Genomic DNA, 18,790 nt, shown 5'->3' on the forward strand with positions numbered 1-18,790 from the left:
TTCTAACCTTTCGGGTAAACTCAATCCTCATCGTGGTCTTTCTGATTTAGAATCACCATCATCATCTAGAACAAAAAAAAAATCAACTGCTAAGAAAAAATGAAATCCAGTCTTCTCTGTCGCACTTGCATGCCACACATAAAGAAAATCAGCTCACACACCAAAGCCCCAAATCATATAATATAACATATATGTGCATGTTCTGTATTCCATGCACACAGAGCAGCTGCTGACAAGCACAAACTCTCCAGATGTGTTATGTAGCTGTTTCAGTTGGCTGTTCCTTCTGCAAGGCCAAAAGAAATATTAATCATTTCATTTAATGCTAAGGGGATGGGACCTCCTCTCATATTTCAGAAAGGGGCTGGGAAGTAAAGGAAGCCAAAGATTTTCCTATTTAAGGCCAGAGCAAAGGAATGTCTGTGGCTGAGTTGTGTGAAGGGCCCGGTGGCTGAAAGGGCAGGAAACAATTGATGGTGCTCTTTTGATTTTTCTTTCCCCCCACTTTTTTTCCTTCTCTCTTTTGCACATAGAGTCTCATGTCTAATATTTTTTAGACATGATGAGCTGTGTGCAGGGAGCTGTTTTGCTTTTCCTTGCTGTGTTGCAACCCTCAGTTATTTTGGCACAACAAGATGGTGAGTAATTCCCACTTAAGATTTTTCATGGATTTTAACCGCTCTGTTTTTCAACACTTTGTTTCTTCTCTTGCCGTAAAATCAGCACTGAGCAAACCCATTTTCCTGTCGCCGGTTGGAGCTATCAAAGAGGGTCCTGCTCTGCTCTGCTTTATTCTGTAGCATGCAGTACTAGCCTAAATAAAACAAACTTTATCTGAGCTTACGCATTCTTGTGCACCGTTTTCTTAGCTTAAGTTCTTTGCATCCTTTGCTTTGCTTGACAAGTTCTGGAAACTTTTTAATCTTCCTTTCTTTTAGCTGTTGGAGAAAGATCTGTGAATACTAGTTCAGCAAAGTCTGGAAGTCATTTTGACATATTTAACGAGGCTGTATCTTCAGCTCTTTGCAACATGACTGGTTTTTTTATATAGTAAAGTATTGCTTTGGTATACAGGAACATGTACCTTTTAAGAGAAGACTTTAATGTCAAAGGAAACACTTTTGCAAACCAGAATGGTTGTTCCAGCTTTGGGGAAAGATTTTCCAGCTGTGTGTGGTGTGTGGGCATGTTACTTCTTAGACATAAGCAGAAAGATGGAACATACTGCTCTAATATTGTACCATTATTCACCAGAGGCTGCTTCAAGCTTCTACATAATCTGCTAGCAAACTCCTTTAAGATTATGCACAGGGAGACTTACATCTAAGTAATTATACCTAGGATTGGGTTGCACTTGGTGAATGCAAAGAAAAGATCACTTGAAAATGAATTGGTACTAGGTGCCCTATACCTTTTGTAGTACAGATACTTTGTGGCCTGTTTTCTTTTTAGATCTTTTTAATCAGTGTGGATACATTTTGAGCTTTGAGGTGTGCTATGAGGTGTACCAGAAACTGAGCAACATTTTATTTATTTGTGCACAGAACTGGGTCGATGAAACAGGTCACAAACTTTTCATCACCACCAAACCCACTCACACAATCCATAGCTGCAATTATAGGAAAGGGTTTCTTGGAACATTCTGAAATCCATGTCCAAAACAGGCGTCACGTTTCCTGACAGAATGCAAGCTCTGTACAAGTCAGGCACTCTAGAGACCATAAGAAAAGGAACCACCAATAATAATCTTCATTACCCAGCAAAAACTGCATTGCTGAAACACGTTACTTCAGATCTTATGATTTATCTGAGATGCATGTAATAGCAACACATTCAGCAAACAAATGCTCAGATTTCAGTCTTCACCTAAAGGACACAGTCTGGCTGCAATTCTCTTCCCACTTACTTGGGATTAAACCCCATTTAACTTGATGGCACTTACTTCTGAGCAGACATGCAAAGGCTTGCACCCTCAGATAGCTATCCCCACCACGCTCCCCAATATTGATCATTCATACATGTCTACTGATTTTGTGGTTTCCCCCTGTATGCTTTGTCTTTCAAGCAACTCTTTGCTGTGTGGATGGTGTCGGATGTTCATCTCACATCTTAGTGAATATTAAATATGAGTATCCAACACCATCCCTTCCTTGGTTAACCATCAATCATCCATCTTTCAAACTGCAAGAAGGAAAAATTAACCATTTCCACCAAAGAAGCATGTTGTTTTTCAGTGCAATTGCATGAAGGAAACTTCTCTGCATTTTGGTTGCTTTCCATATTCCATTGCCTATTTCAAATAGATATTTGTGCCCTTATGGTTATGACTGTGGATTCTGACATGGTGTTGGGAGTACACATTCTGGGCAGATGTAGCAAAGGATTCAAAGGTGCAGACCAAAATGACATTTTTGCAGATTGTCTTGTCATGGGTGTTTCATTATTTCAGTGCCAGGTTAGATTTAAAAGGCAAGGACAAAGAGATAAAATTACCCTCATGAGACTGGGTTTTTGTTGGCATGGAATAGCTCAAATGCAATATCAGGTAAAGTACGTTCTTAGCAATGTATCATTTCATACAATGCAAGTTTCTAGGCTTCTGTTCTAGAAGCAATCTCATTTTTCCTCACTCTTCCTCCCATTTTTTTCCTTGCTCCCCATAATGGACAACGGCAAATCAAAGGGTGTTCGAAACCTATTTAGAGAGGCAGTGTAGGCGATGAAGCAGCAGTATATGGTTGGTGGGTGTTAGTGTTTACAAGGTTGAAAAAGAGAGTTTCTAATCACATTATAAAGTGCTCTGGATGTGTCAGAAAGAATTTCCATTTGGTCTATATCAAATTTAAGTCAGTGCACTGCTTTTCTTAGCATATCTTGCCAACTGACAAGCTCTGGCAAGACATTAAGGAAACTGCTGAGGATATACAGAACTGAGAATGATCAGATGTAGCCCTGCGCAATGTGCTTCTTCTTTTCCATAATAACTAAAGAGCGGAAATGAAATAGACTTGCACCATGATTCTAGCCTACCTTCCTATGGTGACAGTCACATCACCACCAGTTGCCCACTTTGTGACATCTACATCTGGCCACTGAGATACCCTATCCTTTATTCTATGCTGATATATGTCAACTTAGACTCAGACTGCAAAGGCATCTTTGGTCTTAGTTCTGGCTATTGGGGAATATCTGACAATAGTATTTGAATGATGGTTCTTTCACCAGGGCTCTTTCTTCCTTGCAAGTCTTGTTTAATTTGTGGTCCACCAAGATGAAGTTTTCTGGTTTGCATGAACATTTGTTTGAGTCAAGTCTTCTCCCTCACCCCTGCCACCGCTCCAACTCTAACTAACCAAAGCATCAGCACCTATAATGAAGGGCCATCTAGTGGTTGCTAATTCTCCTCCAAAGAATACTTAATCGTCCCATGCTCCAATTAGTATTGCCCACTGTACCACATGAGCCTCGTACCTAGTTCCATATAAATGATGAACATTTGCTATATTGGTTAAATAGACCAAAAAGACTTTTCATCCAATAGCACATTCAGAAAGTGATAAGTAAAGGTGTTTTCTTGGGGGGGGGGGAGAGGTTGCCCTTGGCGTAATCTCAACACTATCAATAACTGCAAAGCTTTAGCTAAATTGCAAATGAAAAGATGCAACATTTAATAACTGGACTGCGGCCATGCTAGATAGGCTTGGGGATTAGTGGCAGCCTTGCCCCTTCATGTTTGAAGCCTCCTTATGGGTGCTTCAAGAACAAGTTATGTGATTAAGAATTGCTTACATCTAATAGCTCTGCTTTCTTGATGATACCTTTCCATTTCAAGGCATTCAAGACATTAGGGGCAAATTGAGTCGTGCTTGGTTCTTTTCAGCACGTTTTCTGAAAAGATATGACCCCATTTGGGGTTTTGCCAACATTCAGATGTATGATACAAGTATGTTCACTGGGGAGCAATCAGTTAAAGTTGCTTTTGAGACAGAACAATAAACCTTTGCAACTATCATTCCCTCCCCCATCCCTTACATCAGCCTCCTCTGGGATCTGATTTATATGATACCTCTATGTTGCGGTTGCCCCTTCCTTATGGCTTAATCCCACAGCACAGCAGTAATGTTTAAGTTGGATAATCATGTAGCATTGTCATGTCAGGTGGGAACCCACCAGCACTACACCTTCCTGGGTGTTGGTGGCAGTGGATGGAAAATGTTCCACACAACCTATCCATCCCATCTGATTATCCTATTGGGTTGGGATCTATCCATGGGGAAGCACCAGCCACATGCAACGGAGTTAATGTATCAATCAGCTTTAGATTTCCATCCCTGAAGCAAAAACTTGGATAGAGTCTTATGTCACCTGCAATCAGGATTATGTCATCTGAAATAAGAATATAATGGACTCTATCCAACTTGTGCAACAGACACCTGTACATACAATGGAATTTTCTATACCTCTCTGCATCCCTTCCAGCTTACCACGTGCTCTCAAAAGCAGCTCTGGGGGTTTGAGGGACCCTCCAGAAGAAATGTGGAGGAAAAAAGACATCTCATTGCCCAAGCAGCACTCATACTACGCTGGGTACAACCCCATGTGATCTTCTGGTTTGTCAGTTACAATACAAGTGTTTGATGACCTGCACGAACCCCTGACATTGATTACAGTTGCTGGCATTTAAGCTTTAAATGGTGCAACTGAGAAATAGGCCAAACACAAAACTTCCCCCATGATACAGGCAAGTTGTACGGATGGACCACATTAATTGGATACATCTGAGAGCCATTGGCTTAAGACTACTTCATGCATTACCTTTTGTAATCAGTAACTGGTTCTGCTTCTCATAATACATGTGTGTACAGTGGTACCTCGGGTTACAGACGCTTCAGGTTACAGGCTCTGCTAACCCAGAAATAGTACCTCGGGTTAAGAACTTTGCTTCAGGATGAGAACAGAAATCACGTGGTTGCGGTGCGGCGGCAGCAGGAGGCCCCTTTAGCTAAAGTGGTACCTCAGGTTAAGAACAGTTTCAGGTTAAGAACGGACCTCCAGAACAAATTAAGTTCTTATCCTGAGGTACCACTGTAGTGTCATTTGTAAAAGACTTCTGTGTGGTTTCAACCTTAGGTATGGGGGCCAAATGTGACCATTCAGACCACTCTACCTGGCCCTCGGGACTAACCCCAGGCTACACATTCTCCTCAGCCACTCATCCCTCTCCCCAGGTAACATCCCTCACCAATGCAACTTCGCACCCACTTTGAGTGTTTTTGCCTGGCTGAAATGCGTCCTTGCTTGCTTGGCTGGGTGAAGCATAGAGAGGCATGTGCGAGTCTTAAAACACTTGTATGAATATGGATTGGGCTAAGCCTAAGCAACCTATTTTCTCAATTATTGAGTTAGTTGTTCAGAAAGGCAAGCCTTTCCATGTGTTGCTTGAAACCAGGGATGGGAATGAAAGCTGCCAGCTTTCAATCTGCACTTGATTTGGAATCTTTGTTTCCCAAGGCTAAGCATGAAAAGCTGTCATTAGTTCACTGTGGGGTGTGTGGAGGGCACAGCTTGTAGATGGCTCTATGCCCAGAATGCTATTTGCCTTCTGTTTTCATTCCCTAATGTGGGAAGCGCAACCTTTCCCATCTCCGCTCAACCAAGCCCATTTCATCTCCACCCAAGGCCTAATCATGGACAACTCATTTCTTTCTTGCATTTTGTGTGGGGATGTGAATTACTGGGAGATGGATGAGGAAGACATGCTTGAGACTCCCTGCTGTAAAGGCTCCTGAGTAAGAGCGCACAGCTGCGCATAGCTGGCTTGAGCAATGCTGATTGCCACATTTGAAATGAGAGCATTCTTGAAAGCGAGGGCCTTGAGGGGATTCAGAGTGTTGCACAATGTAACCTTCAGTACAGAAAATGGTCTGTGGCTTCCTGTGATTTAGAAAAGTCCAAATCTAAATTAAGTTCCAGGGAATCCACATCCTTTAGGTGAGTAGGTGTTCTTGGAAATTAGGCCAGCTTCATAAGTTTGAGGAGGCCTATGGTTTGATGAAAATTAGATAATTACCCTTCCCTTGCATGACTTTCCATATGTGCTTTTTGACTCGAGCCCAAGATCCATCAAACATTTTCCTTAAGAAGTTGGGGAAAGAATCCATTGCTTTATTGCAACAGGGTAGCGCTGAAGTTTCTTTTTCACTGGCGCAGATATTATTTTACTTATTTTTAACAATGTTGAATCAATGCCATAAGGTGCTCGATAGATCTTGATGCTATAAGCAGAACCTCTCTCCCTTTCCAACTTTCCAGCTTAATCTTAGACTTTGGTGGTTAAAACAGAAGATGGAGAGCAGGAATTCAGATGGAGGGCTCGTTTCTTTCTTTCCAAAAGATGTCGTCTAGTCTAATTCTGGCATTCATGTTAGACATGCTATCAGTTATATATATTGGAGAGCCTTTTGCTGATTCTCCCCCCCCCCCAATGTTTTGGTGACCACTGGGAAGTCAAATGCTCATTCAAAGTGACAAGGTGTTAAAATAGAAAGTTGGCTGTGCCCTGGTCTTCTGAAATATAGACACTTTCTCTGCTAATACAGTTGTTTGGTTTATTGAGGATCTCAGGCTGTTGTATTCTTGATTTCTACCATGATCTAAGTCATTGGTCTTAATTTCTTGTGCCATGACCTGCAGCTGGGTCACAAGCTAGTTCTATGTTGACATGTTCAAGAGAATGAGAACAGATTTAGGAAGGGGGATATAATATGTAAGGCCAACAATTAAAAGTGAGTCCTGGGCCACCAATCAAGATGACATGTTAAGCTCCAAGGAGATGCAACCCAGGCTTAAACTTGTATTACTGTTCAAGCTGCTAGCATATGCTTAAAAACTTCCCTATCCCTGTGAAATTTAATTTAACAGCAGTTTATTTCTCAGGGTGTCCAAGTTGGCATGTTTGTTCAGGCTATAAAGCAATGTGAACAACCCATACATTCTGTGGCCAAATTTTCACCCAGTGACACTGAGCAGAGCAAGGACAGCTACAAACAAAATGGCTCCAACAAGGCCTTTTAAGGCTCTGTGGTCCTCGGCCCATTCACTCTGAAACTTCAGTGCATTCAAGAGGTCTACTTCAGTCTATAAACCATGAAACTGCCCCACTGTTTCCTATAGAATCCTAGATGATTAGTTGTTTCACTTTGTTGTTCTATCTTTGCATTTATTTATCACATTTTTTTTGGCATTTTTTAATTATCTGCTCCAAAGGCCTCAGGTTATCTTATTATCTTATTATAATCAAACAGAAGCCCTACAGGGTAGGTGATGGGAAGGGGTACTCTGAACAAGACTTTGGACGTAGGTCTCCCTAAATATGACCAATCATTATTTTTATAGATTTATTACGTTTCCATACCGCGTTTTCCTCCAATGAGTTCAAGATGGTGTACATGGTTCTCCCTACCCTGTGTTATCCTTGCAACAACCTTGTGAAGTAGATTAAGTTGAGAGACAGTGACTGGCCCAAGGTCATCCAGTGAGCTCACACACAACCTTCTCCATGGATCTGGTCCAGTTCCAAGAAGTATTAGGCTAACTCTTTTGCCTAAGCAATTCTGAAAGAATTTAAGTCCATAATCTGATCAGTGTCGTGGAGTGCACACAAATTTTAAAATAAGGGTAATTCAATGGGGAAAATCCAAGCATTCTGGTTTCACAACTATTCCTGTAAAAGGATATGCTGTTGAGTGGCATGTGGTGGTTGATTTTCTAATTTTTGCACATTGCTGTGGTCTAAAGAAGTGATGAATTTGGCTTCTCTTCCTCAAAATGTTGCTAACAGCTTTTAATTAGTCTTTGAATCTATGGATCCAAGAGCCAAAGCAATAAATTATGTGGCCTGCTCAGAACATTTCTTCAACAAGCTTGAGCTTTAATTTAATGAGAACACCCTCTTCCATTTTTCATCCTCCTCTTTCTTAAGCCAGTGCATTTTGCCCAAATGATGGATTAAGGATACAATAAAGATTTTACAGTTGTGTTTTATGGGCAGAACTGGACGTTACAACAGACACAAATGTGTTGCTAGGGGTGGAGAAGAATATTTGATGCTATTCCATTCATTTGCCATTTCTATTTCATAGTGTTCATTTTGAAATTAATGAATCTCGAACTCCCCATTTAGTTAAGTTTAGTTTATTATTTGGTCTGAAATGAATGACCTCCACATGGAGTGCCAGTCTTACTCTCTTCCTAGTGATGTCTAGTTTTAACAGCAACCAAAGATATGAGGTGGGGTGAAGAAACTGTGTTGTATTAGATGTTGCAGTAGAGGAAAGAGACATGGAGCAAGATGGTAATGTCTAGTTCTATGTTATGCTTAGGGGCACAAAAATATCAGTAGTAGAACATGTTTGGACCCTGGGTGAGAACCCAGAGGCTAAGAATGGAGTGTACCAGAAGGAAAATGTATTTCTATTAGTTTATATATATATATATATATTGTAACTTTGTATTAATGTAACATTTTTATATGTAACTGTGTATTTTTGAAATATGCAGTTGCCTGTTGTTGCTTCTTTATTGCACACCACGTAGAGATATTTTAATATATTAAGCAGCATAGAAATTAAAGAACTATAATCAGCAAGAAGAATGAAAAACAGCTTTGGGTCTTCCTCCTTCCCCAAAAAAAGCTCAACAACTTTGGTCAATCCAATGGGTAGATCACTGCCAGTGTTTTTATAATGGGAGTAGATTGCAGTCTCTTGGGAGTTTTACATCCCTTACCTAGCCCAATCCCTGCAACGCAGGAATCTCATGACAGACAGTCGTCCAACCTCTACTTTAAAACTTCCAGGGAAGAAGAGTGCACCACCTCTTGTGGGAATCTGTTTCACTGTCAATCAGCTCTTACTGTCTGAAAGTTCTTCCTGAAGTTTAGTTGGAACCTCCTTTCTTGCAACTTGTATCAATTGATTCAGGCCCTAGCCTCCAGAGCAGGAGAAACCACGCTTGCTCCATCTTCTATGACAGCCCTTAAGATATCTGAAGATGGCTATCATATCTCCTCTGTCTCCTCTTGCAAAATGAAGTTTCAGCACACACATACACCTCTCTCCCCACCATATTGTTTTATTTCACAGTGATCCTAATTACATTTGGCTATACGATATGGCAAAGTAAGTGTCACCAATTGTTGCATAACTCATGTGATGTTTCATCCTTGGGCTCCAGCTTTATATTCAAATTGTCATCAAACAGCCAAAGGTTCCTTGCAGAGTGGTGGCTTTGATTCAAAGTAGTCTCTTGTTCCAGGTGAACAGTCTTTTCTATTGCAGTCTAGCTATTGACACAAGTATCAATCACAACATTTCAGCTAGTCTATGAACTGGATCAACTTTTCTTTTTTACTAAATTTCCCTAAACTTCACTTTTTGGTGACCTTGCATATGTTGCACTTCTCAGTGATTGAGGGCATGGCATCATGAAATCTACTTCCCTATCTCCTGGTTCAAATCTACTGCTGAAAGTAACATATCCATTTTTTCTTAAGAATAGTGGTTCCACAATAATTCCAAATCATTGTAGATATGTGCACATCCATCTTTTAATGTTATGCCTCCCCCATCAAAGCCCCTAGATAACAAAGACATACAACAGGGGCAATTCTTTGCCAGTCATAATTCTCCCTGTTGCATGAAAAACTACATGTACTCTTTTTTATTTTATACTCCTAACACCAGTCAGCTGGGTCCGATTTCCAAAGTTTGGAAACTGTTTCATGTCAAGATGACAATGGAAAACATGATATAACCCTTCAAATAACAGTCATTTTGTAGATTTAGTTTGGGAGTGCTTCAACCACTGGGTTTTCTTGGCTGTGTTTCATGAAACACAGCAAAAGAGATTCCTTTCCTATTAGCTAACAAACCACTTCCATTTTCCAAGATTTCATGTTGAATGAGCACTGCATTATTTTTTAAAGTATCTTTTAAAAAAAAAATGTAAGCGAATAAGAAAGAAAATGCAGAGTGCTTTAGACATGCCTGCTTCTTCTCTGCTTAGTTACATAAAATATATACATGAATGCCTGTCAGCTTGGGGGAGGTGGGCAGAGCAAGGAATCATGTTCCAAAACTTACCTCTTATCATTCAGCTGAATTGTTACACCCCTTTGATAACGTATTCTTCAGGTACTACGACTTAATGTTTATTTTGCTAGCAACCGTTGTACAAAATGGTTTGTGCCCAGAGGGTTGACAGCACAGGCCTGCGCAAGCTGCAAGCCACCAAACTAATCTAGCATTCTGAATGGAGAGAGGCTTTGATGGAAATTCAAATACACGGCCTCAAGCGCATCCTTTTATGCAGCTTGGTTCTTGGAGGGCTGGACCCCCCCTCCCCCACCTTTGAACATTTGAGTAGTTTCCGAATCAGAAGGCTGAGTACAAATTACCGTATTTTTCGCTCTATAAGACGCACCGGACCATAAGACGCACCTAGTTTTTGGAGGAGGAAAGCAAGGAAAAAAATATTCTGAATCTCAGAAGCCAGAACAGCAAGAGGGATCGCTGCGCACTGAAAGCAGTAATCCCTCTTGCTGTTCTGGCTTCTGGGATAGCTGTGCAGCCTGCATTCGCTCCATAAGACGCACACACATTTCCCCTTACTTTTTAGGGGGGGGGGGAGTGAGTCTTATAGAGCAAAAAATACGGTATATTCCTCCTATCTCCCATCACAATGCAACTGAAACATAGGGCTGCCATATTTCAAACAGTGTTGAGCTATTTTTGTGGAAATACAGTAAAAACGACGCTGCCGACATGGGCTGCCATATGTCTGGATTTTCCCAGAAGTTTGTCTGATTTCTGCCCGGACACTGCTGCTGACTGGTGTATATTGTATATGTCCAGGAAAATCCTGATGTATAGCAACCCTACCCATGTAACCTGTTTCCTTACCAAGTCATAACTGTGTTGCCAATAATGGGAGTCAGTAGAACAAGATGATGATGATGATTTTCCTAGTGATCAAGACCCAAAAGAACGATCACTTAAAAATACCATAGGTTGAACAAACACCAGAATTACCAAGCGATGCCATGCAAGAGGAAAGACTAGTACAGTGGTACCTCGGGTTACATACGCTTCAGGTTACAGACGCTTCAGGTTACAGACTCTGCTAACCCAGAAATATTACCTCAGGTTAAGAACTTTGCTTCAGGATGAGAACAGAAATTGTGCTACGGCAGCACGGCGGCAGCTGGAGGCCCCATTAGCTAAAGTGGTGCTTCAGGTTAAGAACAGTTTCAGGTTAAGAACGGACCTCTGGAACGAATTAAGTACTTAACCCGAGGTACCACTGTATAGAAATGTATCTGTTTTTATTGTAGAGAGCTACAATTCCCAGAGTTCCTTGGGAAGAGGAGTCAAACTAGTCTGGGAATTATAGCTCTGTGAGGAGAATAGAGGCCTCCTAACAACTACCAGTACCCTTAATCCTTCCAGAATTCATTGGGGGAAGCCATGACTGTTCAAAGTGGTTCTCAATGCTTTTTAAATGTGGTGAAGATGGGAGATGGGTCTTTGTTGTGAGAACGCTCGTTCCCTATGAACTTCTGTTCCTATTTCTCATGGGTTCACAGTTCACAGAATGAGTTGTAGGCAGCCTCATGTGCATTCCAGTTCTGTCATCAATACAGTCTTCACTCCAAACTAGGTGCCTATTACAGAAGAGGGAATTCCAATGCATGCAGTCCTTTGTGCGTATAAATCTTTGTACCACTGAACGACACAGCTATGCCACAGAACAAGAGAGTTTCTGAGCTGCTAATCAGTCCAGCCTCCCTTCTTGGGTGAAACACACAGGTTCCCATGGCAAGTGGAGATCAGGTATCAAGAGAAAGCAAGCAATCCCAAATTAATTTGCATCCCTGTTTATATAAAGAGTGCCTAGTTTTTCATAATTCCTGTTTCCCATCTAGGAACTGGTGTGTTGTGCCTAAGGATGGAAGCTGAGCTGCATAGCAGTTGGTTGTAGTTACAGATAGTTGGGGGGACTGGACCAGTCATTATTTGTTTTCTCCTTCCCAGCAGCCCTCAAAGCACTTGAAAGGGCCTCATTTGAATATCTGCTACATCCTCCCATGCTCCATTTTACCAGAGGAAGACATGGATGACTTTCTTCCCATCCCCCCCCTTTGCATTTTTAACCATCTGGTCCAGTGTTTCCCAAACTTGGGCCTCCAGCTGTTTTTGCACTACAGTTCCCATTATCCCTGACTACTGCTCCTGCTAGCTAGGAATGGTGGGAGTTGTACTCCAAAAACAGCTGGAGGCCCAAGTTTGGGAAACCCTGTTCTAGTCCGATGAAGAATTTGGGGGTACTCATGACCCGGAAGCTGCATGCCGGCTCCCTCAGCCAATAAAGCGAGATGAGCGCCACAACCCCAGAGTTGGTCACGACTGGACCTAATGGTCAGGGGTCCCTTTACCCTTTACCTTTACTAAGTGTCTGATAGCTGAGCAATCTCATCACCTGTCAAAGATGGCCTGTGGACTTAGGGAGATGAGATGGCATGCTCACCACTGGGAAACCCAGCAGAACTGAACTCCACACATCAGATTCTGTCATTCATTTTTTGTCAGCTGATAAACAGGTGGCTATGATTTGAGTGAAATGACCTCATGAGTCAATCTGGGCACCCTGGTGGGCAAAGACTGGCCCAAACCAACTTGTTCCCCATCCCTGACATAGCTGCATCACTGTAGAATAAGTTTTGACTCAGAAGCCTTTCAAATGGCCTCCATTTGGTAGTTCTTCAAAAGAGAAAGAAAAAAAACAGGATAAAGGTTCAGGTTGCAACATAGTTTAAGACTATCTCAATCTTAAAAATATTAAGGTACCACTATAGCAGTTTGATACATTATTTATTTTTAAAGTATCAGTCTGGGATAAAGAAAAACTATCTCCCAATGCCATGCATGTTTAGCTTAGAAGAGCAGGACAGATGCATAAAGATATTTCAGCAGAAAGCGCATAATGTAATGTACATGAAGAGTTATGTTTTAGTTGATGTGCCCGATAACAAAAAACTTCCCTGTAATTTCATTTTATTTTGTAGTCATTTATTTTAGATAGCGAGCTGGATCGCTTTAATGTACATCAAAATGAATTACCTGAGCTAAATTCTCCACTGACTTATAAACCTTGGAATCATCCAAGCCACTTATAAATTAGCTCAGAATTAGTCTTCTGCCATGGATGAAATATTGCTGCAGTTTGAGACAGACCAGGAATGCATTTCTTTCCTATCTGAAATATAAATGCACTGCAATATATAAAACCTTGACATCTCTGGAGGAAAGGAAGGTATCTCCATAGAAGTCCTTTAAAAGCTCACTGCATGGAAGATGTAGCTCTTCGTCTTGGCAGGAGAAGATCATTTCCCCTACTTTTGAGATTTTTTCCCATGCTTTCTCATGCTGAACGGGAAACCCATTTGGCAAACTCAGACTTGAAGCAGCTCATATTTTGAGTTGAGTATATTTGGGTTTCCAGGTCCTCAAAAAGGAGAAATATGCATCACAGGTTAAGAACATAAAAACCAGAGCCTGTCTGCTGGACCAGACGAAAGTCATCTAATCCAGAACATCCTGTTTCCAGTTGTCACCAGCCAGAGGCTATCCCCCAACCTTCACACAGTGAGTGTGAAGGTCCGCAAGGAGATTTTAACTGCCTGCATCTGAACATAGACAGAATCCTCCCTTTGATCGGGGAATCTAGTTGCACAGGGCCAGGGCTAGTCTTGTACTGGGCAGAATGAGGCAATTGCCTCAGGCAGCAAATGCTGGGAGGGGAGTGACAGTCCTCACCCCCTAGCTGTTTCTTTCTGAGTTCCCTAACCATTCCTCTCTGTTGGAGATCAAAACTAGGTGTCTGCTGTTCTCACATGTGGGGCAGGGTGCTTTCCTGTGTTGCCAGGGTTCAAGCAAGCTTCCAGGTCCACTTGACTTCTGTACATGCAATGCCAGGGCATGGCGGGGGAGAGATCATGTACTTTGTGGTACATATTACTGCCGAAGGCAGCAGAATGCCTTGGGCCAGCCCTCTACAGCTGTGGTTTTCAACCAGTGTGCCATGGCACCCTGGGGTGACTTGAATGGTGGTCAGGGATGCCATGGGCAACACTGGCCTCTGTCCCTCTTTCCTTCCCTCCTTCCTCTGATGCCCTCTTGCATCTCTGCCTCCCAAAGGCTTGCACAGCTGTTTATTGCAGCAGCCCTGGCTACAAGCTCCTCTTTGGGGCAGGGGTGGGGCAGTTCAGAGACCAGGGGCAGCAGCTGCAGCTGCCTGGAGGACTCCCAAAGGAGAGGGGAGAGGAGGCTGAGGGAACACTCCACAAGGGTGGGTGTTCAAAAAAGGGTGAGAGGCTGGCAGCTCCGCAGGCAAGGGGTGATACAACTGGGCTCCTGAGCCCCACAGGGTTGTTGCATAAAAAAATGTAGTTGATCAAGGGAGCCGTGGACTCAAAAAGGTTGAAAACCTCTGCTCTATAGAGTTCCTGGTTTGGGGGGCGAGCCTAACTGCATTATACTGAACGCAGGCTTTCATCTTCAGAACTTTGCATGGAACGCACAGAGTTTGGGAGATCAGCCGGTGAGTGGGGACACTGGTGGAAGGACATTTTGAGCTAATGCACATTCTTTTGAAGACCTTGCCATGCGGAATTCCAAAATACGTGTTGCCTTTTTAATTATTCCTGATCACTCCTAAGTAGTCCATAAGAAAGGCATTTGACTAGGCTTTCTTCAAGGTAATCCATAACACTGGTGTGGTTACATATAAGGCCTTTTGTAGAATGCAAAAACAAATAAAGAGATCATACCTTTGGGGAAATGTTGATTAAGCACTCCCATTTTTACTTGTATGTTTCAACTTTGGGGGCATATCTCTGCCTGCATTTATTCATTCCTTTTGGCTAATGGATTGCTATACCGAACAGCAATTCATTGACTGACTGAAGACATTTATAAATCGCATTTGTCAATGATTTCAGGGCAGGGTACAGTAAAGCCTCATTTAAATCAAAAGTGCCTCCGTTCTTTTTTTTCTCTGGCTGTGCTGTAGTTTTTCTCATTGTCTACAAGGCTGCTTCTATGTGATAGGTTACCGGCAACTTCTTTGTTGCTTATCTCTATCACACAAAGGTGACTAATGGCAAGCCGTTACTCTAATCTAATGTAGAGACTGATGGCAACCTTTCTAAAATAGCTATCCCAAAGATATAATTGACCGTGGTCCAGAATGGCAAGATGGTACAAATGTGGAAATAAATCAGCATTCTAGCCATCTTCAGGCATTTGTTACCTGTGTTAAAGAAATATCTGAGGTGAGCCATGGGGATGAGCCTGAAAGGTCCACCACCACCACCCCAATCACATTTTCCTTGGCAGATGACCCAAAATCAGGGTCCTACTTTACTCATTCAGCTCCCCCACCCACCACATTTTAGATTCCACATTTTCCCATGATACTCAAACATGCTGGTACCCTTCACAAGTGAAGGAGGCTCCTTGCTTCAAAATGCTACCCTCCAACTCTGAAAACTGTAAGGGGGCGAAGCTCACATGCTTCTCCCTGCGACCCCACCCCAGAGAGTTTCCTTAACCCAAATTGTGACTGCTTTAACTAGACTTCACTGTGGGAACAGACCAATTACTCTGAGACAGTTTTTGGGCAAATTAACAATGATGTTCAGCGATTGGAAGCACATGTTATAATCTTCTTGATGCAAGAAGCCAAACATGATCGTCGTGTTGTAATTTCTAAATTCATACATGCATGAGAATGTTTACTTGATTCCATCAGGACTTAATTACGGGTAAATTAATTTAAGAATGGTGTCTTCAGTTGCAGTGTACAAACCATTTGTTCTGGGAACGTCCCAGTCAAAGAAAATGATTGCTGTTTCGGATTCTCAGGTCTCCTCGAATTGGAGACTGCCCTTTTGTGTATCTCACAAGCATGTGGAGGGAAATGGCTTCATGGCAGCATGCTCAGCATCTGACCTACATGATTGTTGCAACATTTGAAGTGGGCGAACTCACATACCAGCGAGCTTCTGATCACAGAGAGGTCCCTAGACTACCCCAAAATGTGGAATAGTTAACCAATTCTCCTCCAAATGTTGCTGAGCTGTACCTCCCATCAACCCAGACTTTTGGCCATAGTTTAAACACAGAAAAAGTTGTATGTAGGTCAGAGTAGAACCTGCTTCAACACAGCCATCCTTTCCACATACATCTTTATGATACCAACAATAACTTCCCGTAAAGAGCTGTGAGAACTGAAAGAGGTACTTTCATTCTTCAATGGCTTTCTCCAAAGCCATTGGTTTTAGAGGAAGTTAATCACTCTTCAGTCCCACCAAAATCAGTGGTGTTTGAATTTGTTGCAATGCATTTGTTAAATGCAAGACATCTCTGGATTAGAGCCCATTTAAGATGCCAATTAAAAAAAAAACCAGGCTGCGTTTTTATTCAGTAGATTCCTGGGATACAACATGAATAGCATCTAACCTACTTGCCCTGTTTAGAACTTCTCTGGAAGTATATGGTGGTGGGAGCAGAACTACACAATCTAACCTGAAGGTCCCCATTCCTACTGGCTATAGGCTCAGACTTTTGTAGTTAACCAGGAAGATCTTGAGGGTTAATCTTCTTGTGTCCTGCTGAAACACATGCACAATCCTTCACACTGCATGATTGATGCTCCTCATTGTGTGGAGGAGTCTCAGTGTGTTCAGCTGAGAAGCACATTCCTCTTCTGCCCCTCCTACTCAATATGCAAATGTTGGGGTGGAGCCAGGAAACATAGCCCTGCCTGGAGGCACCATGTCTGAACAGGGCTGATGCATTTGCAACATCCCATTAATACATGAATTTTACTTGAGGTGCTAAAGCAGTGCTGGGGAGAATGGTAGACTCAGCTGTTTCTCACTCTGAGGAATAGCCATTGATTTTTGCTGGCTGATTCATCTTTTTATAGTTGTTGAATTTCCTCATATTGGGCAGCTACTGCTTTTGAAAGCCAGTGGTCCCATAAGAGTCACTGAACCTTCTGATGTGTTGACCCATTTTCTAAGACTCCCCACAAAGTACCACATGATCAACTCAGCCCATGTGGTCTTAGTCACATAAATGCCTCTGCAGCATGGGTCCTCATCACCTTGATGCTGCTTACCTACATTATGCTGGGCATCTCATTACAAGCCATGCAGCTTGTTAGGCCTGATCTCTCAATCTCTCTCTCTCTCTCTCTCTCTCTCTCTCACACACACACACACACACACACACACACACACACACACACTACCTTTCCCACAGCCTGCTTAGCAAGCCTGCCATTGGTCTGTTCCTTGCTTACCTCACTAAATCACCATGTATCTTCTGTCTATCCTCAACCTATTTCTGGTCTTCAGCCAGAATGCAAATCACCATGGAATGGAAGAGAAGGTACTCCCATCTGCTGATGCAAGTATACCTGAGAGAAGTCTAAGGGCCTCTTCATTGGTGTTGATGATGAGTAGGAGCTCCTCCTTATGCTCATCTTCCTTTCACACAAAAGAAACAATGCATTCCTTATAGTGTCACCAGCAGCATGAAATCCATCCCTGTCCAACTTTTTGTAAGTGCTAATTGCTTAATTTGCCTTCACTGGCCTGGAACTGGGGAATTCAGGAGATGAGAGATGGAGAGGGGGAACATAATTTTGTGAGCAACCTAGTAGAAAATTGATGTCACTCATGTTCAGTCTAAATCATAAATCAAGTGCTGAGGCGCATGGCAAAGGAGCCTTGTTGAACACATGTATCTGAATTTCAACCTGCGCACTGTACAACACAAGCTTTTCTTGTATGGGCAGTCATGTCAACTTTTGCAGCTTGGGGATCAGAGACAATGCATGTAGGAAGAAAAGCCTCATGTAAAATAACAACAAAATGTACTATAGAGTCAAGATAATAACATGGTAAAACAGGCAGCAGTAAAAACAATGCTTATGTCCCAAAGTCCTAGCAAAATAAAGTTTTAGAAACGTCTTAATTGGGTATCAATACAGGCAAAATGGGATAAATTCTGGTGGCCATGAATCACCATCCAGCTAGCTATGGGCATTGGTGAAGAAACAAGCTCATGGATTAAGTCAGGCATCCCCAACCTTCAGCCCTCCAGATGTTTTGGACTACAATTCCCATCATCCCTGACCACTGGTCCTGTTAGCTAGGGATCATGGGAGTTGTAGGCCAAAACATCTGAAGGGCCACAGGTTGGGGATGCCTGGATTAAGTCCATATTCTGATGTCATGTAAACATAGCAGGATGCAGTGATTCTCTTGGTATTTGGGCATTATATTTGTAGTTGTCACTTCTTGTTATTATGAATCAGTCAGTTCTGTTTCAATAAATTGGCCGGTTTCAAAGACATCAACCAAGGTCTGAGGACATTGGGCAAAGAGAAAATTATGTACAATTTAATCCAATCTAACATTTCTTGCCCAAGGAAATGTCATTTTGCACATTTTCTTCTCATTTCTCATTGCAGTGGTGCACCATGAGCATGAGAAAGAAAGAAAAATAGCATGTCTTCAATTTGCAATCCCACCAATCAAAATTGCTCATATCCATTAATTTAAAAAAGCTAGCTACAGGTAGGTAGGTAACTGTGTTGGTCTGCAGTAGTCGAAACAAAAGGGGAAAAAATCCTTCCAGTAGCACCTTAGAGACCAACT

The 18,790-nt window shown here is 42.2% G+C and overlaps 1 protein-coding gene across 1 annotated transcript in view; it reads left to right on the top strand.

The window, feature by feature from the left end:
* The first annotated feature begins 381 nt into the window (after positions 1–381).
* Positions 382–18,790, top strand: part of COL3A1 (collagen type III alpha 1 chain) — a 97,536-nt gene continuing 79,127 nt past the window's right edge. The window contains exon 1 of the mRNA XM_083467460.1: positions 382–638. Within this exon, the coding sequence (XP_083323586.1) occupies positions 560–638 (79 nt within the window). The 5' untranslated portion in view covers positions 382–559. The remainder of the gene's footprint in view (positions 639–18,790) is intronic.

Source organism: Podarcis liolepis (genome assembly GCF_965112155.1).
Source record: "Podarcis liolepis genome assembly, chromosome: 1".
Taxonomy (NCBI): domain Eukaryota; kingdom Metazoa; phylum Chordata; class Lepidosauria; order Squamata; family Lacertidae; genus Podarcis; species Podarcis liolepis.